This window comes from Cherax quadricarinatus, chromosome 10, assembly GCF_038502225.1.
Source record: "Cherax quadricarinatus isolate ZL_2023a chromosome 10, ASM3850222v1, whole genome shotgun sequence".
Lineage (NCBI taxonomy): Eukaryota > Metazoa > Arthropoda > Malacostraca > Decapoda > Parastacidae > Cherax > Cherax quadricarinatus.
The window spans coordinates 45,520,763-45,542,989 of record NC_091301.1 but is presented as its reverse complement, the minus strand read 5'-3'; the positions used below and the strand labels follow the sequence as shown (position 1 = coordinate 45,542,989).

The window sequence follows — 22,227 nt, the reverse complement described above, 5'->3', positions numbered from 1 at the left end:
TGGGGAAGATAGAAGAGGGTAAAGTGTGGGGAGGATAGAAGAGGGTAAAGTGTGGGGAAGATAGAAGAGGGTAAAGTGTGGGGAGGATAGAAGAGGGTGAAGTGTGGGGAGGATAGAAGAGGGTGAAGTGTGGAGAAGAGAGTGAAGGGGACTGTTAGCAGAGAGTGATGGGGAAGTGAAGAGGAAAGTGACCAACATGGGAGTTTATGTAGACCAGAGTGATGATTAACCACCACCTTCCCTCCCTCGATCACCACCCTCCCTGCCTTGATCACCACCTTCCCTGCCTTGATCACCACCTTCCCTCCCTTGATCACCACCCTCCCTTCCTTGACCACCTCCCTCCCTTGATCACCACCCTCCCTCCCTTGATCACCACCCTCCCTCCCTTGATCACCACCCCCCCTCCCTTGATCACCACCCCCCCTCCCTTGATCACCACCCTCCCTCCCTTGATCACCACCCTCCCTCCCTTGATCACCACCCTCTCTTGATCACCACCCTCCCTCTCTTGATCACCACCCTCCCTCTCTTGATCACCACCCTCCCTCCCTTGATCACCAACCTCCCTCCCTTGATCACCACCCTCCCTCCCTTGATCACCACCCTCCCTCCCTTGATCACCACCCTCCCTCTCTGGAGGGAGGTAGGGTGATCAAGAGGGTGGTTTTGAAAGGAGGGGGAGGGAGGGAGGGGGGTGATCAAGGGAGGGGAGGGTGATGATCAAGAGAGGGAAGGGAGGGTGACGATCAAGGGAGGGAGGGGGTAATCAAGGGACGGAAGGAGGGAGGGGGGTAATCAAGGGAGGGGAAGGGAGGGGAAGGGAGGGGAAGGGAGGGGGGAAAGAAGGTTTAGCTACATGTTGGTCTTCTGGATTTTTCACCACTAAGCTGGATAAGTTCTCACATTCTCTCTGTGTGTCACCATTATCTACGACACTGTAGACAATGTTGTAGCTACAACAATCAAGACTTTGGCCTCAGTACTGCGTATGTCACCATTATCTACGACACTGTAGACAATGTTGTAGCTACGACAATCAAGACTTTGGCCTCAGTACTGTGTATGTCACCATTATCTACGACACTGTAGACAATGTTGTAGCTACGACAATCAAGACTTTGGCCTCAGTACTGTGTATGTCACCATTATCTACGACACTGTAGACAATGTTGTAGCTACGACAATCAAGACTTTGGCCTCAGTACTGTGTATGTCACCATTATCTACGACACTGTAGACAATGTTGTAGCTACAACAATCAAGACTTTGGCCTCAGTACTGTGTATGTCACCATTATCTACGACACTGTAGACAATGTTGTAGCTACAACAATCAAGACTTTGGCCTCAGTACTGCGTATGTCACCATTATCTACGACACTGTAGACAATGTTGTAGCTACAACATACAAGACTTTGGCCTCAGTACTGTGTATGTCACCATTATCTACGACACTGTAGACAATGTTGTAGCTACGACAATCAAGACTTTGGCCTCAGTACTGTGTATGTCACCATTATCTACGACACTGTAGACAATGTTGTAGCTACAACAATCAAGACTTTGGCCTCAGTACTGTGTATGTCACCATTATCTACGACACTGTAGACAATGTTGTAGCTACAACAATCAAGACTTTGGCCTCAGTACTGCGTATGTCACCATTATCTACGACACTGTAGACAATGTTGTAGCTACAACATACAAGACTTTGGTCTCAGTCATGAAAATTCTCTCTATTCATTTTCCTTTCCCATAATGCACCTGTGACCCGTGTCGTGACTTGTTCTTCCCACGCAGGCTTCCCTGTTGATCATCACCTGATCAACCAGACTGTGGTAGCGGCCAGCAGGCCCACACAGTAGTTACCAGCGGCTGGTCCAGCACTCATAGCAGGAACTTCTCTTGCATCTTCTTGAAAAATTTTTCACTGTACTAGTAATATTTTTTATCTGAGTAGTAATTACGTTGAAAACTCCCGGAGCAGAGAAGTTGAGACGATGTTCTCATTAAATCCAGGGATGCCTTGTTCTTCACTAGCTTTATTCCACACTTCTTTTACTGCACTAAGTTGTTATAAGAGTATGTAGGTTAAGAGACCAGGTTCTCAGGTATACTTCATGTATATATTATCACTGGTCTCCCTCATCTCTGTTAATAATTTAGATGTATGATTCTATGTTGACAGTGATATACCACTGTACATGTTCCAGCTTTCTTAACTCTGCTGTTTAGTGACGTACTAAGAGGACAGTCTTGCAAGCACAATAATTTCAAAATAATCATAAATAGCGTTGCTTCTGGTGTTTTTCAGAGTTGCGTCACTTCTCTAGTCTGCTACACTGACCTTAATTAATGTCAGAAGATCAGTTATTTATGACAGTTCTTCATATGTTCCTCACTGACTTCCTTCCCGTCTTCCACCAGCTCACTTTCATGTTTATATTGGAACCGTCTCCACAACACATGACTCTCACACTTATGTTTTCTCAATGACTTGCTATGAGAAATACCGGTGCTAGCACCGTGCCATGGTGTACTGTACCACAGGTGCTAGCACCGTGCTATGGTGTACTGTACCACAGGTGCTAGCACCGTGCCATGGTGTACTGTACTACCGGTGCTAGCACTGTGCCATGGTGTACTGTACCACAGGTGCTAGCACCGTGCCATGGTGTACTGTACCACAGGTGCTAGCACCGTGCCATGGTGTACTGTACCACAGGTGCTAGCACCGTGCCATGGTGTACTGTACTACCGGTGCTAGCACCGTGTCATGGTGTACTGTACTACCGGTGTTAGCACCGTGTCATGGTGTACTGTACTACCGGTGCTAGCACCGTGCCATGGTGTACTGTACTACCGGTGCTAGCACCGTGCCATGGTGTACTGTACTACCGGTGCTAGCACCGTGTCATGGTGTACTGTACTACCGGTGTTAGCACCGTGCCATGGTGTACTGTACTACCGGTGCTAGCACCGTGCCATGGTGTACTGTACTACCGGTGCTAGCACCGTGCCATGGTGTACTGTACTACCGGTGCTAGCACCGTGCCATGGTGTACTGTACTACCGGTGCTAGCACCGTGCCATGGTGTACTGTACTACCGGTGCTAGCACCGTGCCATGGTGTACTGTACTACCGGTGCTAGCACCGTGCCATGGTGTACTGTACTACCGGTGCTAGCACCGTGCCATGGTGTACTGTACTACCGGTGCTAGCACCGTGCCATGGTGTACTGTACTACCGGTGCTAGCACCGTGCCATGGTGTACTGTACTACCGGTGCTAGCACCGTGCTATGGTGTACTGTACTACCCGTGCTAGCACCGTGCCATGGTGTACTGTACTACCGGTGCTAGCACCGTGCCATGGGTTACTGTAAAACCGGTGCTAGCACCGTGCCATGGGGTACTGTACTACCTGTGCTAGCACCGTGCCATGGTGTACTGTAATACCGGAGCTAGCACTGTGCCATGGTGTACTGTAATACCGGAGCTAGCACTGTGCCATGGTGTACTGTACTAACGGTGCTAGCACCGTGCCATGGTGTACTGTACTACCGGTGCTAGCACCGTGCCATGGTGTACTGTACTACCGGTGCTAGCACCGTGCCATGGTGTACTGTACCACCGGTGCTAGCACCATGCCATGGTATACTGTACTACTGGTGCTAGCACCATGCCATGGTGTACTGTACTACCGGTGCTAGCACCGTGCATGGCATGGTGTACTGTACCACCAGTGCTAGCACCGTGCCATGGTGTACTGTACTACCGGTGCTAGCACCGTGCCATGGTGTACTGTACTACCGGTGCTAGCACCGTGCCATGGTGTACTGTACTACCGGTGCTACCACCGTGCCATGGTCTCAGTAGTACCAGTTACCAGTAGATGACTCGCTACCAACCGTCTGTGTGAATCACTGACTGTTATTCACGTTGCTCCTGACCATTGCTGTTTCTGAACACCGCTCACCCCTAGGCACTGGTGGGTCAGTCCGAGATAGAGAGCAGAGAGGGGCAGGGCGGCTGATGGTGCTTCCCATACCTTCCGTTATAATTATATGTACTAACCAGCCTACGCGAGTGTTTTTACCCCATCCACGTTATCGAACCCACATGACAATTTGGTGACAACGGTGTGGGTGTGGATTTATGGGTATTTCAGACGTTAGAAGATTGTTGGGTGCCGGCAGGTCAGAGGTGAACCGTCTCTGCCACCTCCAGCTAGCCGCTTACCCTCACTTACCTCCACCCTGTGTACTCCAGCCTGCAAGCCTGTTGCAGCCTCTTTTCAAGCTTCCTGGCTTAGTTCGTGTGCTAATTGCTCCAATATCTGAGGGGTTGACCCGGATTTTGCAATTAAGCCAGTCAGTAAGCCAGACAGTGGAAGTGAGCGCTAGTCAGCCTGCCTCAGCCTATCATCCAGCCTGTTTCCTGTCATCCACCTGCTCCTTCATGCTGTGTGCATCGTTACATGTCTTCCAGTCAGCCATTCTTGTGGGTTAAGCCAGTCAGCCAACCCAGCTTCTAAACCAGCTGAGAGAGAGAAGTACACCACGCAAGTTCCTCTGAAGTATTGTCTCATATCGCTTTGTGCTCCCAGTTGGATGCTAAGAGTGGTTTTCACCATCCCTGTGGCATATTGTGACTTAGTTAAGCCACCTTCGTGAGTGGTGAGACTGTGCGCCAGTGAGCGCCAGCCAGTTGAGTCACGCTCCCTTCACCCACCCGCCACCCACTCCCCACCTCATCTACCTGTGGGTTTTTTCCACCCTTGTACTGGGTCCTAGTACTGTTTTGGCTCACATAATTGGTCAAGAGATTGTAGCTGTGCGCCAACGATAAAGCCAGTTATGTGAGTTCACCTAGAAAGCGTATTTCTTCACGACAACAGTGTGAGTGTAGGAGGAATCATCACCTGCACAGGACCACGTCTTCACCTCATCACTTGTCACCACCGTCTACCACTCCAGACTTCAGTGATAATTTTCTGTTTAGAGACATTTTCCTTGCATTTAAAGACATTTGCGGGTGTGAGACATTTACAGTGAATTTCTTGTGTACCCTAAGTTTTCAGTGTAGACTCAGTGTTTCTTTGACTCATTATTTTTGCAATATTATTCAGTGTTATCGCTCATCGCTCGTGTTTCACTTTTATATTTACGTATCAGTCACAGCAAGATTTTGTTGTAAGAACATAATTGATAAATAAGTGTACAATCCTTGTGTGTGCCCCGCCACTTGTAAGTGTTGTGTGTGCCCCGCCACTTGTAAGTGTTGTGTGTGCCCCGCCACTTGTAAGCGTTGTGTGTGCCCCGCCACTTGTAAGCGTTGTGTGTGCCCCGCCACTTGTAAGCGTTGTGTGTGCCCCGCCACTTGTAAGCGTTGTGTGTGCCCCGCCACTTGTAAGCGTTGTGTGTGCCCCGCCACTTGTAAGTGTTGTGTGTGCCCCGCCACTTGTAAGTGTTGTGTGTGCCCCGCCACTTGTGAGTGTTGTGTGTGCCCCGCCACTTGTGAGTGTTGTGTGTGCCCCGCCACTTGTGAGTGTTGTGTGTGCCCCGCCACTTGTGAGTGTTGTGTGTGCCCCGCCACTTGTGAGTGTTGTGTGTGCCCCGCCACTTGTAAGTGTTGTGTGTGCCCCGCCACTTGTAAGTGTTACACTTCGTTTTATTTTTATTCATATTTTTCTTATTTCTTTGAACAAATTCACTCTTAGTGTAAGTTTAATTTCTTTTTAATGTAAACTGTTTTCTTTTTCTCTGAGTAAATTGTTTTGCTTAAATTACAATTAAGAGTTAAAGTGTTCAATCAGTCATTCTTCATATTTTTATTTTTATTATTTAACCTACATTTTCCCAGTGTAACCTTTATTGCTACATTGATTATTTCTGCACCTTATTTTGTTGCACTTGTTCTGCAGTGAATTTTCTTTTATTGATATTTTTATGCATTATTATTCTCAGTTCATTATTGTCTTTGCATTATATTTTAATTTTGTTTATGCACTCTTCGAAAATATTTAAATTTCCTAGTTATCTCTCTTTGTATACAATTTAGTGATTTTATTTTATACTTTTTATACTGATTTACAATTTTATTAGTTAATTTCTTTATTAGCAAAATTACAGACAGCTCATTTTGCATTTAATTCAGCCTCCAGTAATATTTTTACTTGTAAATTTCAATGTGTTTCTTTATCTTGCCCAGCAGTCCTTTACATTGAGTTGTGTCGGGTCGGCGCTATTTCTACCGAGGAGACCTCATCCACTTCACTGGATCAATCTGTTCCACCAGATGAGGAGAAAGACTTAGCTCCCACTGACTTCCCAGACGAGGTCAAGCGTTTGTCGACTCCGTTAAACAAACATCGTAAAGCCATTGCCTTTCCATGTGAGAAGATGGGTATAACGAACTTATTGTCCCATCGTATTCCACTTGAACCTGGTACTAGACCTATCTATATACCAACGTACAGAATGCCTCATTCACAAGATGCTGTCGCAGAAGAATTGATCAATCAAATGCTTGATGGAGTTATTGCACCTAGCAATTCACCTTGGAATGCACCCTGGATCCTAGTGCCTAAGAAGGATGGTACTTGGTGCCCAGTGATTGACTTTAGGAAGTTAAATGCGAAAACTATTCCAGATCGCTTCCCATCCTCCCAATAAAAAGCAGGGGTGTCACTAGCACGTTAAGAGACCATACAATAAGTGTCAGGGGTCCGAGACTGTTCAACTGCCTCCCAGCACACATAAGGGGGATTACCAACAGACCCCTGGCAGTCTTCAAGCTGGCACTGGACAAGCACCTAAAGTCAGTTCCTGATCAGCCGGGCTGTGGCTCATACGTTGGTTTGCGTGCAGCCAGCAGCAAGAGCCTGGTTGATCAGGCTCTGATCCACCAGGAGGCCTGGTCACAGACCGGGCCGCGGGGGCGTTGACCCCCGGAACTCTCTCCAGGTAAACTCCAGGTAAACTTCCTGTACTGAGTGATCTTTTACGTAACATCGGAGATAAAGTCTTTTCAACCCTGGACTTGTTACAAGGGTTTTGGAAAGTCCCTCTTCACAAGGACAGCCAAGAGCTAATTGCATTCTCCACTCCTACAGGTCATTATCACTTCCTCCATATGGCCTTTGGATTACGATCCTCCTCATCACGTTCTCAAGGCTCATGACTAATATCTTTAGAGGTCTCATAGGAAATGCACTTATGGTGTACTTAGATGACGTAATCGTCATGTCTAAAGACATGGATACACACTTGAAAAGACTTGATGTAGTACCTGGTAAGCTTGAAGAAGCCAATTTAAAGATCAAACTGTCCAAATGTCAATTTTTCAGATCATAAATTAAGTTTCTTGGTCATGTAGTCACTCCTAGAGGGATTATGACTGACCAAAGTAACTGCAGTACTAAATTTTCCAACTCTCTAAACTGCTGATGTGGTAAGATCCTTTGTGGGCTTAGGAGGTTTTTATAGATCTTTCATTGCCAATTTTTCTTCAATAGCTGCTCCTCTGAGTTGCTTAAGAAAGATGCTCCTTTTGTTTGGACCTTCAGTCAAGAAAGAGCATTCCAAACTCTAAAAGAAAAGCTAACATCTGCTCCAATTTTGAAATTTCCAGATTTTTCTAAGCCCTTCTATCTGACAACTGATGCTAGTGCTATTGGCATAGGTGCCGTACTAGCTCAGAAGACTGATGGCAAGCACAACACAGTTGCATTCGCTAGCCCAGTCCTTATGAAGGCTGAACGTAATTATACAGTAACTGAGCAAGAAGCTTTAGCAATAGTATGGTCTTTAAAGAACTTCCCAGACATTATCAGTACTCTGTTCATGTCTTGACAGACCATGCTCCACTGATACCTTTATTCCAGAACAACCTACTGGAAGGTTAGCCAGATGGACCTTGACTATCCAAGAGTTCAATCCCACCTTTGAACACTTACCTGGCAAGTCAAATGTAGTCGCAGATGCCTTATCGCGACATGTTAGTCTAGTAACTGCAGACCCTCCATTTACTGCCGAAGATGTAGAGAATGCTCAACGAGCAGATCCCATGTGGTCTGGTGTGATTCGATTCCTGCTCCAGGAAGATCTTATTCTGACTGTGAAGCCACCAACACCCATCAGTGACTGTCATGAACCAAGAATTACTGTATCGAACAGCCGAGTTGGGTACTCCTAGCAGAAGAGTATACCAGTTAGTAATTCCACAGTTACTAGTGAATGTAGCCTTACAGCTAGTTCACGATGTACCAGGTGTTGCGCACCCTGGTATGGATCATTCAGTAAAACAAGCCAGATTGAAATACTTTTGGCCTCGCATGGCAACTGATATTTCTGAGTATGTTAAGAAATGTAGTGTCTGCATGCAACAAAGGTAATGCTAATGGTCCTAATCCAATCCAAATGAATCCAACTACTAGCAAACCGTGGGAAAGAGTTGCGCTAGATTTCTTAACTAATTTCCAATGTTCCCTCCAGGGCAACAAACATCTCTGTGTTATGGTACACCATTTCACCAGATATTGTGAGTTGGTTCCTATTGCAGATAAGACTGCAGAGACAGTAGCTAAAGCGTTTAAAGAACGCATTAACTGCAGGCATACCACCCCTAAGTCCCTAGTAACAGGGAATGGAGGTGAATTCTGTATTGAGATTCTTGAAAATTTGTGTACCTTGTACAAGATCTCTAAATCCACCATTGTTCCTCATCATCCTGCCAGCAATGGGTCAGCAGAACGAACAAATAAGTACTTGATGTCTTGAGAGCCACTATCAATCCCAACAGAGAAACTTGGGATGAAGTTATACCTGATATGCAGTGTGCTATAAATTCTGCTTACAATGTTTCTATAGGTGACACTCCACATTATGCATTGTACGGTGTAGATAAACGTTTGCCTTACGAGTTGTTATATTCTAACCCGAAACCAAATTACAACCCTGATGATTTCATAGCAACTCGTACCAGCTTAGCTCAGAGCGTCTTTAGAAGAATCTGTGAAACACTTCATAAATTAACAGCAGAATTTACAAGAGTCGCAAACACTCGAGCAAAGCCATCCAAAATCAAAGTAGGTTCGAGAGTTGTGCTGACTAACTTTAACAAAATGTCTGCAATGCCAAAGCTTGATCAAAAGCTTGTTGGTCCTTATCGAGTAGTTGAACATATCACTGGTAATAAGTATAAGGTTAGAGAAATTAGTACTGGTCAGTATAAAGAATCACATTTAGATCATATGAAATTAGTATGTGATGATAATGATGTTCCAACCCAGACTAATGTGGCAGACTCTGACAATCCTCCTGATCCTGTACTCTCTACCTTTGATACTCAGTCAGACGATCAACCTGAATGTCATTATTCCCTATGTACATGACAGGTATTGAGAAATCCTCAAGTATCATTTGTAACTACCAATTCAGATTTGCCTCAAATACAGCATGAGTTAGCCAGTGCAACAGAGTTTGATCCTCCCAGAGATGACACCCATTCTGCATATGTCAATCTCACCCTAGCAGAGTTGGGGTAAAATGTAAATAACCTGTATAGATGAATAATTACAGTATCAGCTTATCAGTATTCAAGAATTATTTGTGTTCATGTTCTCTCCGAATTCTGAGAGTTAACAGTCTAGATTTGAGTGCACCGAATCTGCCTTTCTGTTAAACACTTCTTTCTTTGTATATATTTCTTCCTCAGAATCCGTAGATCACATGAATACAGATTGATCGATCAAATTTATTTTTATCACTTCTATTGTGTAATCCCAATGTTGAGTTTCATTTGATGAGTTGTGCTATATCATACCTTGTAATGCATTACAGTTTCACTACAGTAAGTTTCATTATAGTCAATTACGTAAGCTTCCATTCCAATATTCTCCTTATGTTATAATGTTCAATTGCTGTGTACTTTGACATTGTGTAGAGTAGGCCAAGCCTACACCTGCCATCTCTAGTTTGTATTAGCTGTATGTCGGGACAACATACGTTAGCGTCGCCGAGCTCTCAGTAGTACCAGTTACCAGTATATGACTCACTAAAACCGTCTGTGTGAATCACTGACTGTTATTCACGTTGCTGCTGACCATAGTATGTTTCTGAACACCACTCACCCCTAGGCACTGGTGGGTCAGTCTGAGATAGAGAGCAGAGAGAGGCAGGGCGGCTGATGGTGCTTCCCATACTTTCCGTTATAATCATACGTACTAACCAGCCTACATGAGTTTTTACCCCGTCCACGTTATCAAACCCACATGACAATGGTGTACTGTACTACCGGTGCTAGCACTGTGCCATGCTGTACTGTACTACTGCTGCTAGCACCGTGCCATGGGGTACTGTACTACTGGTGCTAGCACCGTGCCATGGGGTACTGTACTACCGGTGCTAGCACCATGCCATGGGGTACTGTACTACCGGTGCTAGCACCGTGCCATGGTGTACTGTACTACCGCTGCTAGCACCATGCCATGGTGTACTGTACTACCGCTAGCACTGTGCCATGGTGTACTGTACTACCGGTGCTAGCACCATGCCATGGTGTACTGTACTACCGGTGCTAGCACCGTGCCATGGTGTACTGTACTACTGGTGTTAGCACCGTGCCATGGTGTACTGTACTACCGGTGCTAGCACTGTGCCATGGTGTACTGTACTACCAGTGCTAGCACCGTGCCATGGTGTACTGTACTACCGGTGTTAGCACCATGCCATGGTGTACTGTACTATTGGTGTTAGCACCGTGCCATGGTGTACTGTACTACCGGTGCTAGCACCGTGCCATGGGTGAACTGTTAAGACGGCGAAAAGTCTGTCAAATGATCTAAACTGTAAAGCTCACCAGTGGTCGCTCACCAGTGGTCGCTCAACAATGGTCGCTCAACAGTGGTCGCTCATCATATAACTAAGACCAGCACCAGTGGTCGCTCATCATATAACTAAGACCAGCATCAGGAAAGAAGTGTCATTTTCCCTGATGAATCTAACCTAACCTAAATTTGGCGAGACTTTTATACTTCCTCTGTAATCTGTTTGTCAGGAATTAGAATATTCTGACCTGACCTGTGTCACTAACATTCCATGGTCGCACCTGTCAAACTCATCCAGAAAATCCATGTAAATTGTATCAGTGTTTTATTTTCTTCCAAGACTTCCGTAATGGAGGAGGCCTGGTCACAGACCGGGCCGCGGGGGCGTTGACCTCCGGAACTCTCTCCAGGTAAACTCCAGGTAATGTTTGCCATAGTGATGTAATTGTTGTGACTAACAGATTTTCCTGCTCTAAAGCCATGTGGACCTGGGTTGCCTCGAGGGGTCAGGTGGACCTGGGTTGGTACGAGGGGTCAGGTGGACCTGGGTTGCTATGAGGGGTCAGGTGGACCTGGGTTGCTAAGAGGGTTCATGTTTCTCCACAAGCCAGTAAACGTCGTCTTAGATCCCTCTCACTATTACCCTTATGGATTAAGGTCTCCCCTATTAATGCAGTGATAATAATAATAATAATAATAATAATAATAATAATAATAATAATAATAATAATAATGTGTAATAAAGTTGGTAGAATTACCGACAATATGTAAAGTAAAAGGACACAAGTGCAACTAATGTGACATTTTATTGTGGCAACGTTTCGCTCTCCAGGAGCTTTGTCAAGCCGTTACAAACAGTACATGTATGTATAATGTTCGCCAAGACCGTAGTCCTGGCACGGGTTTCAATCTTGCGATGACCCGACTCTGGCTCCTGAGGGAGAAAGATTTCTACAATGATGCGACGTATGCTGCTCAAGCACTCTTCTGGTCAGTTCAACTGGTGCATCTCATAAGCGACATCATCATATGTACTCCTAACTATGGACACTAGCAAGGAGGAGGATATGTCGTTATCACAGGTAACAGCTTATCTGGTTCGTTGACTCCATGGTACACTAGTGTGGCCGCAGTCATCTCTGGGTCCTCTTCGGGAGGGAATATCACTCCTAGTTGCCTGCGGAGTGTCTCAGTAACTTCACACTCCAGAAGATAGTGTGTTAGGGGCCGCTGGACAACGTGCTGACAGTACTGGCACATCTCCTCAGCCTTGTCTACCATCATCTTGGCTGTGGGAAAGCCCAAACGAAGCCGATGGATGGCGGTACACTGCGCTCTGGACCAGTTTCTATCATATGGAGGGGGTTCTCCCTGAGTCGCTGCTCGGTACCACTGTTGAGATGGGGTATCACCTAAGACCTCCCCCATAAGTTTCATGGCTCTGGCAGCCACCAGTTTGGTCTGTCGTAGGCTGATGGGGACAGTAATCCCAACATGTGGATAGTCTGTTGCTGCCTTAGCTGCATCATCTGCCGCCTCATTTCCCCGGATGCCAACATGGCTGGGGATCCAGTTCAATGTCGATCTGTTACCCTGAACTTCTAAGGCTATCTATCATTATGCTCAGGATCGATGTGATGAGGCGAACATTGTCCTGTGGTTGAGGATGGGAGAGGGCATTGATTGCAGAGGTGGAATCACTGCTGAATCGCCACCAGCTCAGCTTGAAGGATCGTGCAGTGGTCAGGGACTCGCCAGCCTTGTGTGTGACCATTGTGGTACAGTCCAGCTGCTGCTCTCTTCCTGTCAGGGTCGACAGAACCATCTGTGAAATACACTGCACATGTGCCTCCCTCTGCCAGTGCCATGCTTGTCTCAGCATGATTGCTGAGGGTGTCTTGACTGCAGAGACGCTTAGAGATGGGTAGCTGCATGATGCAAACATCGCTGGATCTGGGCGCCAGGGAGGTGGAGTGCGTGGAGAATTAATGATCTGAAGAGCTCTTTTATTGCAGTCTTTGATGAAGAAGGAAGGAAAATGTAACTCTTTTACACCAACACCACTCCTAACAAAGTTATAATTCTTCCCAACAGCCAGGTTGCACTGAACGTTTCTAAAGTACTTTCACAAGCTAACACCAGAGTCTCCATCGCTTCCAGCACTTCGATAAAGGATCTAACCAGGACAAAATCAAACCACCACGAACCAGTCAATGCAGGGGTTTACAGAATACCCTGTGGAGGCTGCGACAAGATTTACGTAGGTGAAACAGCAAGAAACCTTGACACCCGCCTCAATGAACACATTTACGCATGTAGGAACGATAACTTGAACAACGCCTGTGTACAACACCGAAATTCCACCAATCATCTCATGAAATTCAGGGACGCCCAATTAGTGATCAAAGAAACTAATTTCCGCAGACGCAAGTGCCTCGAGACAGCACTAATCGCTGTTTCGAATACAATTAAACAAAACAAAGGCAGCTTCACCATCTCTGAAGTCTTAGCAAGAATCCTCCTGAAAACAGTAAACCCTGCCATCACATAGTCTCTCCTGTTAATACTACACAAGCACATTACAGAGATTGAACACTGAAACAGGCTGCCTCTATCCAGTCTATATTTGTCTAACCTATTTTTATGTTACCCAAGTAATAGCTTTTATATCCTTTTATTCATGTACGAGTTAATTGCTCTACCATATTGTATTACTACTACTACTACAACTTATGACACTACTACTACTACCACCACCACTAGTATTGCACCTCACTCTGAGCCTATATATACCCTCTGTGTCTATGTACTGTTTGTAACGGCTTGACAAAGTTCCTGGAGAGCGAAATGTTGCCACAATAAAATGTCACATTAATTGCACTAGTGTCCTTTTACAATAATAATAATAATAATAATAATAATAATAATAATAAATCAGAATGCAGTCTTAGTGTTAGTGGTGTTGAATTTTAGCATTAATTTGCAATTCTTTATATATTTGTTTTTGTAGACTAAGGACAGGTGCTGTGTGCCTGGTTATGTTGTTCATTGTTCTTGCGATTTCTGAAGCATTTGTGCCGTCAGACACAGTTTACAGGGTAGTTTGAAATTTATGAAAATATCTGGTTGTTGAGTGTAGGAATCAGTGAGTTTTGTTTCATACTGGTCTATCATGATCTCGTTCATTTCTGTGTCTTCCTCTGAGTAAGAACTTCGTCCAGGTTGAAGTGAAATACTTGAAGTTCTCGGCCTGATTATTGAGTATGTGGAAAACGTATTTTAATTTCTTTCCTAATTCTTGAATTGTTCTTTGTTCCTTTTGTGTTTCTTGTGTTTGACTGGGTAGTGTCTTAGCTCCTGACCCCACCTTACAAGCTTCCTCACCTGTCATAATGGGTCTAGCCACTACAACCCAATTATACATATTAAACTGTACAGAATTTTCCTAACTATTATGAGACTGTAAAAGTAATTACTAATATCCTTGTGACTCGTCACTTTCTATATTCGATATGTTCTCGAGTTTAAAAGTTAAATCTCTGTCTGCCACCCATTTCCGAGTATCTTATACGTCGTTATCATGCCTTTTCTAAGCATCCTATCTTCCTGAGGTATCTATTTCCATCAGTTCCTCCTCAGTATGCTTACACCTCTGTTCTTGTATTAGGATTGAATCTCAATCTTTGAGTGTTTTCAAGTTTCTAGACCTACTTTAAATGGTAAGGGGGCTCAACGTTGGTGCTGCATATTCTAGGATGGGTCTGACATACTGCTGACAGTTCTAAATAATTCGTATTAAATTTATCCTCCCAGTCTGTACTCCATGTCCAGTCTTTGTCCTACCTAAAATTTCACTACCTTCCACTCGTTGGGGCTGAGCTCCAGCTGTACCTCTGACCAACTGTCTCAGCATCGCAGTCTAATCCAGTATTAAAATATTTGTCAGTTTTCAAGAGCTGTACCCTACACGCCACTAAGCATCTGTACCCTACATAACGTCCTCTTACACGCCACTAAGCATCTGTACCCTACATAACGCCCTCTTACACGCCACTAAGCATATGTACCCTACATAACGTCCTCTTACATGCCACTAAGCATCTGTACCCTACATAACGTCCTCTTACACGCCAATAAGCATTTTTGCCCTACATAACGTCCTCTTACACGCCACTAAACAGCAGTACTCTGAAGAGTGTAAACATCCCACCGCTGCCACCATTTGTCGTGGGGATTCGTCAGGAGATATTGGAGTAAGAAATACACATGTTGGATGTCTTTGAGGCGCTTAATTAAGAGAGTCTTCAGGAGTAGCCCAGGCCTGCCTGTCCAGTCTACTGCACCTAGCATGGAAGTGAGGGGCAGTAGACTGGACAGGCAGGCCTGGGCTGCTCCTCAAGACTCTTAATTATACGCCTCTAAGACATCCAACGTATTTCTTACTCCAATATCTCCTGACGAACCCCCACGACAACTCTACAGTGTCATCATACACGCCACAAAGCAGCTGTACCCTACATAACGACCTCTTACACGCCACTAAGCAGCTGTACCCTACATAACGACCTCTTACACGCCACTAAGCAGCTGTACCTTACATAACGACCTCTTACACGCCACTAAGCAGCTGTATCTTACATAACGACCTCTTACACGCTACTAAGCAGCTGTACCTTACATAACGACCTCTTACACGCCACTAAGCAGCTGTACCTTATATAAGAGCATCTTACACGCCACTAAGCAGATGTACCTTATATAAGAGCATCTTACACGCCACTAAGCAGCTGTACCTTATATAAGAGCATCTTACACGCCACTAAGCAGCTGTACCTTATATAAGAGCATCTTACACGCCACTAAGCTACTAAACGCTGAAACACTGTCAGTGAATAAGCATTTTCTATTATTCTGGGAATGTTTTAGTCAGCTGAGAAGTGTGGTTGTTGTTAGTGATGTGGCGCCCAGGCATCATGGTGGCGCTACATTATAACAAGACTAAGTAGTGGTAAATAGTAGAAGAGTAACATGAAGGTAGGCAGTAAGGTAGTGGTAGTGGAAAAAGGAACAGAGTGGTTACCGAAAAATAGTAGTAGTACTAGTACTAGTCTATAGGAACAAGAGAATAGAGGAACGCTCGTGGATATTTAGAGAATCTCTCGAGTCACTCAGGTACTCTGACTGCAGCAAAGAGTGCCAGGAATGACTCAAATGGAGCAAAACTTTTGAGAGTTGAGAGCCTCATACGAGCGAGTACACCTCCCCTGAGATACCAGAGATTTAACCCTGACACCTGCGCTAGAACCTCCAACTCACTGCGAGTTGTGTGAACGGGGAAGGTAGCAGACGAGTTTGTTGAATTGGAGACGACACCATCGTAGACACCGGACCCAAGACACCACTTGAAACGAAGACATGCAGTGCTCCAGCTACAGGGCATCTACGATGATTGTACCTAACAGCTACACCACTTGTTCTGAAGACTCATCGTCCCGTTATGATAGGCCCCGCCAAAGGGCTGTAAACGTACAAACTCCTACACTCCACTGGGAGTCAGTGACAGGCCACTATCTCGTAAAGACCCGTGTCAGGGCTTCGTTCCTGCCGAATACATCACAGGATCACTGCAGGGAGCCTACTGGTTATAATTATAGCCATAGTTTTTAAAGAGGTAGACCGGTAGGCCAGTTGAAGGCCTCGGTCACATGACCAAAAGCTCCAGCTGCAGGTCATATGACTAAAACCCAAGTCAGGAAACACTTGTCCTGTTTCCTGACGAACCATACTTAACCTAAACTGCAGGAGAGCTATTGGCCCACGGGGTAGGACAATATCCCTGTTGGACAAAATCGCCATAGGACAGAACCCACCTAGGCAGACAGAAAAGGCAATGAAAATATATGAAAGATGAACAGGTAGAGAGAGAAAGAGATGAATATAAGATCAAGTGTTTTTTGAAGTTTGAAACATTTGACAATGTAATGAGAAAGACATCTACAGAGACAACCAGAACTAAAATTTATGTTAGGAATGTTTTGTATAAATGGAAGCTTAAAAAAGACGGCGACTATGAAGGCTAGAAGAAGAGAGAGTTCTGGCAGACTGTGATCTATAACATGACAGAAAAGATCGTTGTTAGTGTCGGCAAGACTAACACTTTTGTGCTCTTTACGTCTGTCAAAGTGAGCGGCCAGTTCCTCCAATGTACTGGAGAGGACAAGAAGGGCATGAAATAAAGTAGACTGGACTGTTTCCAAATTTGAAAGTTGAATTCAGCCTTTATGACAGTCATGAGAGGCGGTAATCAGTGTTGCAATGTAAAGCAGGAATACAACAAATGCAATAAGTCATCGTTCATAAGGGGTATACCCAAGGTAGGGAAGTTACTGAGACACCCCCCCCCCCCCCTGGCTGCCTTTAAAAACGAACTTGACGAACTATCAAAAGTTCTCGATCAGAAGTAATATGTAGGACCACGTACAGTGAGCACGAATAGCCTGATTAACCAAGTCTGACACCAAGTTGCTAGTAGGGAGATGATGCCTAGAATCGTTAAGACCTATGCGACTACTGCCATTTTTTTTCTGAATAATTACTCTAATCCCTAACACTTTCAGTATTTTAACCTCCCCCCCCCCAACACACACACTTCTTCACTTTACCTTATATAGTTCTCCTCAAGTTCTATTACGTGGCCCTTTATATACAGTATAATGATATATATATATATATATATATATATATATATATATATATATATATATATATATATATATATATATATATATATATATATATATATATATATATATATATATATATATATATATATATATATATATATATATATATATATATATATATATATATATATATATATATATATATATATATATATATATTATATATATATATATATATTATATATATATATATATATATATATATATATATATATATATATATATATATATATATATATATATATATATATATATATATATATATATATATATATATATATATATATATATATATATATATTATATATATATATATATATATATATATATATATATATATATATTATATATATATATATATATATATATATATATATATATATATATATATATATATATATATATATATTATATATATATATATATATATATATATATATATATATATATATATATATATATTATATATATATATATTATATATTATATATATATATATATATGTGTGACCGTACATGTGAATGTAATTAATGTATTTAAGTGTGCGAGTGCGCGTGCATTCCAGCGTGCAGTATGACTCACCACCTAGAGGTGTACATGCAGAAGTTGATATACAAAATAAGAAATCAAAAGGGATTATACAAGTGTCAGTGTTTTGTCACATCCGCCAGACATTACTCAGTACTGGCCTCAACACTATTATATATATTATATATATTATATATATTATATATATATATATATATATATATATATATATATATATATATATATATATATATATATATATATATATGCAGAAAAAACACTGAAAAAATAGCGAAATTCCAAGTGCTTTCGTGATTTCTCACATTATCAAGGAACTATAAAAATAAAAGGTTAACAGGAAGGCATATAATGACGAGACTACACCTCGCTGCCACCCCACAACACCTGATGGAGGAAGGTTTTAAAAAATGCTGAGAAAGTTGTATCAAGCAAGTCCATGGTCGACAGGAATATAATATAATCATGTTTCATAAAAAGTCGTTTTGAAAATATTTCTTTTCGTTTATATAAATTGGATTCCTTTATAATTAATAAAATTTAGGAAGAATTAGTGGAAATAAATGGCATAAAATTCAGACACAATGGAAAATTAAACACATAAGCAGTATAATGTGATCCTTTATTGACAATGTTTGGCTCACACAGTGGACTTCATCAAGTCACAAACAGATCTAGCTGGGTGAAAGGTACGTGAGTATTTATAGAGTGGATTCAGGTGGAAAATGTTAGGTAGGATGGAGTGTGCAAGTCCTTATCAGATGCAATCTACCCAGCATTGTCCACCTGACTCCATTCTATAAATACTTACCTACTATTCACCCAGGTAGATTTGTTTGTGACTTGATAAAGCCCACTGTGTGGGCGAAATATTGTCAATAAAGGAGTCGGGTGTTGTGACGCGACTGTGAGGTGTAGTCTTGGCCTTATGTGCCTTCCTGTAGATGTTTTGTTTTCATAGTTCCTTGATAATGTGAGAAGTCACGAAAGCGCATCGAATTTCGGTCCCAAATAGGCAGAACTTGCGATCTTGGCTTAAATAGCAACGCTCATCTTGCCATAAAGGACAAGCGAAAATTTGTGTATGCAATAATTTCGCCAAAATTATTCTGAACCTAACGAAAAAAATATATTTCACTGTGTTTGTTTAGTATTAAATTATTGTAAACAAATCTAAAATGTATTTAGCTGGGTTAGGCTAAAATAAATTGTTCTTGTTATAATAAGGTTAGGTAAGTTTTCTAAGATTCGTTAGGAGCAAAATTAAAAATTTTTACATTAACATTAATGAAAAAATATATCTTTAAACGTATAAGAGAATTTTTTTTAGAAAGGACTTAATTTTAAACGAGTTCTTGCTAACTGACCAGTTTTACATATATATTATATATATATATGTCGTGCCGAATATGCAGAACTTGCGATCTTGGCTTAAATAGCAACGTTCATCTTGCCATATAAGTCAAGTGAAAATTTGTGTATGCAATAATTTCGCCAAAATCATTCCGAACCTAACGAAAAAAATATATTTCACTGTGTTTGATTAGTATTAAATTACTGTAAACAAATCTATAATATATTTAGTTGGGTTAGACTAAAATAAATTGCGCTTGTTATAATAAGGTTAGGTAAGTTTTCTAAGTTCCTTTTGGCGCAAATTTATAAATTTTTACATCAACATTAATGAAAAAATTTATCTTGAAACGTATAAGAGAAAATTTTAGAAAGGACTTAATTTTAAATGAGTTCTTGCTAATTGACCAGTTTTACATATTCGGCACGACATTATATATATATATATATATATATATATATATTAGTTAAGAGCGTGAGTATAGTGAGGAAGGTGGTAGAGGCGGCACCAGTAACATCCACGATGTATCGCTTTGCATTTGTCAGTATCAAAATTTATTTGACGTTTATTAGTCCAATCTGCAGTGTGTGTTTAGTAGCATTAGCGTGTTTATTTTCAGGTGAGTACACACACATGTTCACTGTGTGTGTGTGTGTGTGTGTGTGTGTGTGTGTGTGTGTGTGTGTGTGTGTGTGTGTGTGTGTGTGTGTGTGTGTGTGTGTGTGTGTGTGTGTGTGTGTGTGTGTGTGTGTGTGTGTGTCTGGGTGAGAATCATAAACACAACAACACACAACAACGTCCAAAACATCTTGCCACGAGTCTTAACATTAATATTAGAAAAATATTAAGTTAAAAAGACAATCTTCAAAAAAAGTGATGAAGCACGTCATGCATCCGCTGAGCTCAAAGAAAACTCACACTACAAACTGCAAAATGTCAAGCGTGGGGGAGGGAAGTGACGGGGAGTTTGAATAGTGAGTGACAGGTTAGTAGTGGTGGTGGTGGTGACTCGAGACATCACATTAAGTCCACCCAGGTACAGTGGTGGAGAGACTCATTAAGTAGTTAGTGCAGCTGCAGATCATCACCACAGCTTCATTTTCATCACCAGGAAACACGAGTAAACAAGATCAAGTTAGTGAAACAATGCACGAGTGGTGTTTGTGAGTGAGGGCAGGGGGGGAGAGGCGGGGGGAGCAGGCAGGAGGGGGAGGGGAGAGGGGGCAATAACTGTGGCGGAGGGGCGGGTATACCTGAAGCCACAGCGGGTCATCCACCTGTCAATCACACCCAACACTCCTCTCCTCACACCTCTGCCACTTCTGAAACACAGAGGTAGAGGGGGGCAGGGTTAGCTTTTACCCTCAACACGCACACACCACCCTCAACACGCACACACCACCCTCAACACGCACACACCACCCTCAACACGCACACACCACCCTCAACACACTCACACACCATCCAAAAAACACCCAAACACACACCAGAAGCTATGACTCGACCATTGCAACCATAATTAGGCGAGTACGTGTACACACACACACACACACACACACACACACACACACACACACACACACACACACTAAACAAGGTAGCAACAATAACTTTAATAATGACAACACACTGTATACCGCAAGAAGACTAATTGGTTATTTAAGAAGAATATTGTCTTTCTAGACATGTGGACATAATGATCACTAAAGACTGTCTTGATGCCAAGCGGTGAAGGCATGGAGACACTACCAAACAAGATGTTACTAGGACATGCGAAGAACTGTGATGAAGTTCTACTATGAGTCACCTGGGTACTAGGACAAGGTGTGGCTAGGGTAGCACAGTCATCACTGGAAGTTCTATAAGGTGTGGCTAGGATATAATCACACAATTAGTGCTATATGAATACAACAGTGTACAAAATAATTGGGACGGGTAAATTTTGTAATTATCTCATGTCTTAGTCTCCAGCTTAATTAATGTAGTTTGTTTTTTTTTTCAGAAGAGTTTGCTACCGATTTCTGGCAACCATCCAGCTATGGTGTTACCCTACTACTCTCATCAGTGCTACAATAGCTGTTGATCTGTAAGGTTGTTCCTACAAGTGTGCTCCGTGAGCAAACGTGGTTTCGCTAAATTCCCCCCTTCGATTCATTACTGCTTAAATTCATGATGGATGTTACACTTGCAAGCGTGCAAGTATAGTAGCTCTTAGAGACATGCTGATTTGAATATATGATAGATTGCCGAAAATTTGAGCCTAACAAAATTGACTATTGGTCAGATTCTGAAGAAAGCTGACAACACTGGTGATTGTGAAGCGCTGCATCGACCAAGACAACACCTCACGATGACGAGGTTATAAGAAATAGTGTGAATGATCCCAAGAAAAACACCGAAGATCTACAGAGATTTGGCTTCAGCTAGCGTAATTTTTTATTCTTTAACTGTTCGATGAAGGCTCACTGAAGTTAGCAGAGATGTCAGAAAGCCAGTAAAGAAACGACTGACTGCTGCTATGAAGAAAAAAAGGCTGTGGTGGGCACTCGATCATAAGTGATCACATAAATGGAGAAAAGTTATATTTTCCGATGAGGCGCATTTTGCAGTACATGGGTACAGATCAGTGGTAAAGAGAATGGACACATTCAACAAGCGCCAAAAAAAACTACCTAAGATGTTTTGGAGTAGTTTTACTGCTAAAGGCCCTGGATGCGTTGTTATTGAGAGAACGATGAATAGTGACAAATAC

At 42.7% G+C, this 22,227-nt stretch overlaps 1 protein-coding gene across 3 annotated transcripts in view; it reads right to left on the bottom strand.

Moving 5' to 3' along the window:
* The window catches only part of LOC128687820 (calcium/calmodulin-dependent protein kinase type II alpha chain-like), an 897,132-nt gene that overhangs the window by 508,067 nt on the left and 366,838 nt on the right, over positions 1-22,227 (bottom strand). For 2 of the 3 annotated variants that reach the window (XM_070083804.1, XM_070083805.1), the window contains exon 2: positions 20,729-20,797. The exons of the other annotated variant lie outside the window; for it this stretch is intronic. In XM_070083804.1, coding sequence (XP_069939905.1) covers positions 20,729-20,797 — 69 coding nt within the window. The remainder of the gene's footprint in view (positions 1-20,728; positions 20,798-22,227) is intronic. 3 annotated transcript variants of the gene reach the window in all.